The following is a 7,071-nucleotide window of genomic DNA, read 5'->3' on the forward strand; positions in this document are numbered from 1 at the left end:
TCTCTAAGTGGTTTCCACACCTGGATTGTGCAACATTTGCCCATTATTCTATGCAAAATTCTTCAATCTCTGTCAAATTGGTTGTTGATCATTGCTAGACAACCATTTTCAGGTTTTGAAATAGATGTAGATTGAAGTCAAAAGTATATCTCGGCCTCAGGAGCATGCTGTGTTCTTGGTAAACAACTCCAGTGTAGATTTGGCCTTGTGTTTTAGGTTATTGTCCTGCTGAAAGGTGAATTCATCTCCCTGTGTCTGGTGGAAAACAGAATGAACCCGGTTTTCCTCTGGGATTTTGTCTGTGTTTAGCTACATTCCGTTTTGTTTTTATCCTGAAAAACTCCAGAGTTCATAATAATTACAAGCATATCCATAACATGATGCAGCCATCACTATGCTTGAACATATGGAGAGGGGTACTCAGTAATATGTTGTATGTTTTTGGCAAATCCAATAAGACATTGTATTCATGACAAAAAGTGAATAGCTTTGCCACATTTTTCTGTGGTATTACTTTAGTGCCTTGTTGCAAACAGGATGCATGTTTTGGAATATTTTTTATTTAATACAGGCTTCCTTCTTGTCCCTCTGTCATTTAATAAGTATTGTGTAACTACAATGTTGCTATCCATCCTCAGTTTTTTCCTATCACAGCCATTAAACTCTGTAACTGTTTTAAAGTCACCATTGGCCTGATGGTGAAATTCCTGAGCAGTTTCCTTCCTCTCTGGCAACTGAGTTATGAAGGACACCTGTATCTTTGTAGTGACTAAATGTATTTATACACCATCCACCATGTAATTAATAACTTCACCATGTTCAAAGGGATTTTCAATGTCTGCTTTTTTATTTTTACCCATCTACCAATAGGTTCCCTTTGTGAGGCATTGGAAAACCTCCCTGGTCTTTGTGGTTGAATCTGTGTTTGAAATCCACTGCTCGAGTGAGGGACCTTACAGAGAGGTATTTACAGGGAGGTAGTTATTCAAAAACCATGTTAAACATTATTATTGCACACAGAGTGAGTCCATGAAACATATTATGTGACTTGTTAAGTAAATGTTTACTTTTCCAATACATTTCAGCTTTTCTTTTTTTTATGTGTAAAAAAATATTGTGTGTAGGCCAGTGACCATAAATCTAAAATTCATCCATTTTAAATTCAGGCTGTAACACAACAACATGTGGAACATGTCAAGGGGTGTCAATACTTTCTGAAGGCCCTGTAGGTTGTAATGTATAGGCTGTTGTGAATCCAGATATCCAATATCCCTGGATATGAAGTGTAATGGCTCTTATTTAATGGTTTATGATCTCACCTGATGAAATGTTAGTTACAGATAATATATGCTATTTAGGACTGGTTCTGGGTTTGACTACAATACATGATCTTTAGGACTGGTTCTGGGTTTGACTACAATACATGATCTTTAGGACTGGTTCTGGGTTTGACTACAATACATGATCTTTAGGACTGGTTCTGGGTTTGACTACAATACATGATCTTTAGGACTGGTTCTGGGTTTGACTACAATACATGATCTTTAGGACTGGTTCTGGGTTTGACTATAATACATGCTATTTAGGACTGGTTCTGGGTTTGACTACAATACATGATCTTTAGGACTGGTTCTGGGTTTGACTACAATACATGATCTTTAGGACTGGTTCTGGGTTTGACTACAATACATGATCTTTAGGACTGGTTCTGGGTTTGACTACAATACATGATCTTTAGGACTGGTTCTGGGTTTGACTACAATACATGATCTTTAGGACTGGTTCTGGGTTTGACTGGGTTTACAATACATGATCTTTAGGACTGGTTCTGGGTTTGACTACAATACATGATCTTTAGGACTGGTTCTGGGTTTGACTACAATACATGATCTTTAGGACTGGTTCTGGGTTTGACTACAATACATGATCTTTAGGACTGGTTCTGGGTTTGACTACAATACATGATCTTTAGGACTGGTTCTGGGTTTGACTACAATACATGATCTTTAGGTCTGGTTCTGGGTTTGACCTTAATTCACTGTTCTGAGTTTGTGGCCTGGTGGCAAAAGGATTGTTTAATATCTGTTAATTCTAAGCCCTGAGTCTTTTTTGAATTTAAGGAGTACCTCTGTCACAGTTGTACGTTCCTTTTCTTCCAAGTGTATCAGACAACACCGTCTGAAGTACCACACACTGGTCATCTTAGTTTTATCATGAATCTTGTATCGCAAATTCTTCAGGCATAAGGCAAGTAGAATTTGGGTGAGAGGACAGTCATAGTTTAACCATCTCTTGTCACCTAAAGTAGGATCGGCAATTGGAAGCAACTTTGACCAGTTGGTAATGTCACGAGAAAGCACTTCCCTTAAAAATGTGAATCCAATAGGGTCAGGTGATTTAGGAGATGGTTTAGAACACTTTATGGACAAAAGGGCTTCTTTCAAGAAGTTTCTCTTAATCTTGGTTGCAATCTCCAACTTAACAAGATAAGGCAAACTCTGTAACGGTTCAGCTCGGTTCTTTTCTTTGATTGAGAACTGAAGGTACATTTGTAGACGACTTTCTAGTATTTTAGCAAATATCTTCCCTTCATTGGCTGTCATTTCTGTATCTATGTGTTCTTTATTATATGTCTGCTTTAAGCGTTCGGTTGTTTTCAGGTCAGGTATTGTACCAAGTGTTGGTTGTCCAGAACCAGTCAGAGATTCTATTGCCATTACTATCTCAGACCCAGATATCTTTCCTGTTCTGTCATTGTATTGATCCTCCGGTAACGTTGCCAGAACCTCTGTATTTCTGCATTCTAGTGTGGAGGGATTGGAACTGTCTGCTTTGGCAGGAAGGTAGAACTCCAGAATGACTGGTTTGTGATCAGAAACCAGTTTGGTTCCTTCCACCTCACAGATATCATGGATTCTACAGCTGTGAGTAATATTATGTGTCCCTTTGAATTCTGGCACAAAGAACATGTCTAACCTAGATTCACTGCACTGAGTTTCTCCAGACTTTGAGGTTTTAGTCTTTTTAGAGTAAGTGAAGTCTTTTGAAGTAGGGTTCTGTATTCTCCATATGTCCACTAGCTTCAGAGAGGAGGTGAATTTCTGAAGATAAACTCTAAATGCTTTGTGCTGATGATTATCTGACGTGCCACTCCTGTCAATTTTAGGGTCTAGCACTGTGTTGAAATCCCCTCCCACCACCAAGGTTCCTGTTGCGGTGTTTTTAAGATACTGACCCAGTCTCTTCAGGATTGTGTGGTCATCTTTGTGGTTATAGACATTCACAAGAGTGAAGAGTTGACCATACATCTGACAGAACAGGACAATGTAGCCCCCAGCGTGGTCTTCATCATGGCAGATGTACTTAAAGTCTGTTATGGTATCTTTAATCAGTATGGCTACTCCTTTGCTTTTTGAATGAAATACAGTGAAGAATGATTTCCAACCAGACACTTTCCTTAAGAGTTTCACATCCTTAGGTCCAACGTGTGTCTCCTGTAGAAACGCTACAGAAGAGTTTATCACCTTCAGCTGGTCTAGTACAGCATTCAGTTTCGGGTCATTATCTGAGGCTTGTCTGCGGGATTTGATACCACAGGTGTTCCAGGTGATGAAGTGAAGAGTAGACCCTGGTAAGGGTAGACTCATATCGTCCTCTGTCTCTGATGATGATTCCAATGAATTAATTTATATTGTTGAGTGTTTTATGAGTGATGGTTGAGGTTGGACTTGCTCTTTGTCAGATCACTGATGTAGGTTGTTCAACACCCTCTGGACAACATTACGAAAGGAAAACGTTGAACGAAATCATGGGGAGGAGAATGAGGTGATGTCATGTTGACATGCTGTTGGGTCGATCGAGCCGTATATTTATCCAGTAGATTGTATGAAAACCTTCCTCCATCGCTCTTTTTTAAACAAGCAAATGGAGTAGATAAAGACAGAGCAACACAGTTAATTGATACTCAGCAGCTAAATCAGAATGTATCATTCAAATGACCATTAAATACAGTTTACAAATGTACAGTAAGCTAGCCTTCTCTGGACAAAGAGGACAGTATTTTTTTATTTAGTGTTGAAAATAATTGAATGTGTAATATCCATGTTTTCGAATGGGTAAAATCAACATTTAAGCAAATATTTGTATTTCTATATATTCACTGAAACATGTTAAATGAAATCCACAAATCTCTCTCTCTCTCTCTCTCTCTCTCTCTCTCTCTCTCTCTCTCTCTCTCTCTCTCTCTCTCTCTCTCTCTCTCTCTCTCTCTCTCTCTCTCTCTCTCTCTCTCTCTCTCTCTCTCTCTCTCTCTCCCTCTCTCTCTCCCCCTTCTCTCTCTCTCTCCCCCCTTCTATCTCTCCCCCTTGTCTCACTCTCCCCCCTTGTCTCTCTCCCCCCTTCTCTCTCTCCCCCTTCTCTCTCTCTCCCCCCTTCTATCTCTCCCCCTTGTCTCTCTCTCCCCCCTTGTCTCTCCCCCCTTCTCTCTCTCCCCCTTCTCTCTCTCTCCCCCCTTCTATCTCTCCCCCTTGTCTCTCTCTCCCCCCTTCTCTCTCCCCCTTCTCTATCTCTCCCCCTTCTATATCTCCCCCCTTCTATCTCTCCCCCTTCTCTATCTCTCCCCCCTTCTCCCTCTCTCCCCCTTCTCTATCTCTCCCCCCTTCTATCTCTCCCCCTTCTCTATCTCTCCCCCTTCTATCTCTCCCCCTTCTCTATCTCTCCCCCCTTCTCTCTCTCCCCCTTCTCTCTCTCTCCCCCTTCTCTCTCTCTCCCCCTTCTATCTCTCCCCCTTGTCTCTCTCTCCCCCCTTCTCTCTCTCCCCCCTCTCAATAAGACCATACTGTCTTTAACATGTTTTGATAACCTTTCTTCATTTCTACAGAATAGTAACAAAATAACACTTGTGATTTGTCTTTAATCTCCAAATGCATAGAACAATCTTTTTTTAAACCCATTGTAACTGTTTGGTCAAAAACTCTATAATACATTATAAATATGATTGTAAAGTATGTGTGCCTTCCCCTAAATAGCCTATTTCTCTAACCCAGTGAAGGACTCACCTGAGTTGTTGATCCAGGTGTCCTCCCTGCCGTGCTGTATGACCTGTGATACCCAGTGAAGGACTCACCTGAGTTGTTGATCCAGGTGTCCTCCCTGCTGTGCTGTATGACCTGTGATACCCAGTGAAGGACTCACCTGAGTTGTTGATCCAGGTGTCCTCCCTGCTGTGCTGTATGACCTGTGATACCCAGTGAAGGACTCACCTGAGTTGTTGATCCAGGTGTCCTCCCTGCTGTGCTGTATGACCCGTGATACCCAGTGAAGGACTCACCTGAGTTGTTGATCCAGGTGTCCTCCCTGCTGTGCTGTATGACCTGTGATACCCAGTGAAGGACTCACCTGAGTTGTTGATCCAGGTGTCCTCCCTGCTGTGCTGTATGACCTGTGATACCCAGTGAAGGACTCACCTGAGTTGTTGATCCAGGTGTCCTCCCTGCCGTGCTGTATGACCTGTGATACCCAGTGAAGGACTCACCTGAGTTGTTGATCCAGGTGTCCTCCCTGCTGTGCTGTATGACCCATGATACTCAGGTGAGTCTCTTTAAATATTGAAAGGTTGTGTGCAACCATATAAACATCTACACCCACTTCTGTGTCATCCGATACTTTGTATTGTTAACTGTTAAAGCTCCATTATAGTCATGTGAATGTCTTTGTTTCATCTTACATGCTTAATGGGCAGACAGATGTGTTGTAATGATTTTAGTTTAGTTTGTTTCCTGAGATTCTTTGAACACAAGTTCAGTGATATTTGTATTCAATTAATTGTATAGATGTGGATAAAGTGTCATACATGTTACAAACACATACAGGTATTACTGATTAATTTATGATTCATAAATGAACCTTTTCATGTGAACACTTAAAAGACAAATGACATTATTTTCCTACAAGTTCAGTGATGGCAGAGCAGAATGTACTAGATAACTGGGTTATTCTTTTATTAGGATTTCCATCAGCTGTTACCATCAGCAGCTACTCTTCCTTGAAGCAACAATTAAGAAATGCAATCAAGAGGATTCAATTTGTCTCTCTATTTGACATTCCGTTGTGTAATATGTAATGTATAAATGCTCCGTTCTTTGTTTTGAGGGGTTGGGGCGTTTTCAGATGTTATTATTTTTATCTTGCTTTCAAAGGTAAGGAATGTCTTGTGAGAGTTGCGTGCGAGCACTCGGAGACAAATGACATTCTTTACAAACAAGTTTAGTGACGGTAGAGCAGGTTGTACTAGATAACTGGGTTATGATCTTCATTATGATTCAATCAACTGTCTTAAAGTCATTTCTACAACTTCACAAAACTCTCAGGAGTTTGTTCATTTTTTAAAAATGTTTAAATGTTTAATAATTAACTTCTACATTTCAGTTAAATTATTGAATGGGAATTGTGTTTCACTTCCTGAATTGAATTCAGTCAACCCCAATCCTGCAATCCACCTAGTCTTGCTTTTGTTGTTGTTACTGTAGCTATGTTGGTTGTTTTTCGTAGATTTGAAACCTAAGCAACCTGTCTACACATTGTTTGAATTACTATACCAACATAGCTACTGTAGTAAGTCAGAGCTGTGTGCTGGAAAACCTTGGTAGAGCATGGATAGCTCTGATCCAGGTGTTTCTTCTCTGCTGTGCTGTATGACCTCTGATACTCAGGTGAGTCTATGTAAATAGTTATGTAAAGGTTGCGTGCAGTCATACAAATATCCACAACAACCTATGCGTCATCTCCTATCATTGGATGGCGGTGATAAGACTCATGGAGTGGATGCAAAAGCATGCAAATACACACACATACCTTTATTTGTGGAAGACCAACATATTATGTACAATGCAAAGGAGTATCTTCATATTGAGACCTAAGGAACTTCAGAGGACCTTGTGGTTTGAAAGGTCATTGTAACCTGAGAAACCCAATGGAATATTGAGTTGAGGTATATTTATTTACAGTCGGCAGAACCCTGATAAGACTGAGATATTTCATACTCTTGCGAACACTTCTTCTTTACATTTACAT

The 7,071-nt window shown here is 40.4% G+C and overlaps 1 protein-coding gene across 3 annotated transcripts; it reads right to left on the reverse strand.

Annotated features, from left to right (window-relative positions):
• Nucleotides 1–1,903: 1,903 nt before the first annotated feature.
• Nucleotides 1,904–5,706, reverse strand: LOC124005938. 3 transcript variants are annotated; one of them, XM_046315583.1, is made up of 2 exons: nucleotides 5,534–5,706; nucleotides 1,904–3,907 (listed from the first exon to the last, which is right to left on the reverse strand). In XM_046315583.1, the coding sequence occupies exon 2, from the start codon at nucleotides 3,645–3,647 to the stop codon at nucleotides 2,076–2,078; it is 1,572 nt and encodes a 523-aa protein (XP_046171539.1). In that variant the 5' UTR covers nucleotides 3,648–3,907; nucleotides 5,534–5,706; the 3' UTR covers nucleotides 1,904–2,075. The 3 variants fall into 3 exon arrangements, with proteins under 3 accessions (XP_046171539.1, XP_046171540.1, XP_046171538.1); XM_046315584.1 differs by having other exon boundaries at nucleotides 5,126–5,706; XM_046315582.1 differs by having other exon boundaries at nucleotides 5,058–5,706.
• Between the last annotated feature and the right edge of the window lie 1,365 nt (nucleotides 5,707–7,071).

Source organism: Oncorhynchus gorbuscha, linkage group LG19, assembly GCF_021184085.1.
Source record: "Oncorhynchus gorbuscha isolate QuinsamMale2020 ecotype Even-year linkage group LG19, OgorEven_v1.0, whole genome shotgun sequence".
In the NCBI taxonomy this organism is placed as follows: Eukaryota; Metazoa; Chordata; class Actinopteri; order Salmoniformes; family Salmonidae; genus Oncorhynchus; species Oncorhynchus gorbuscha.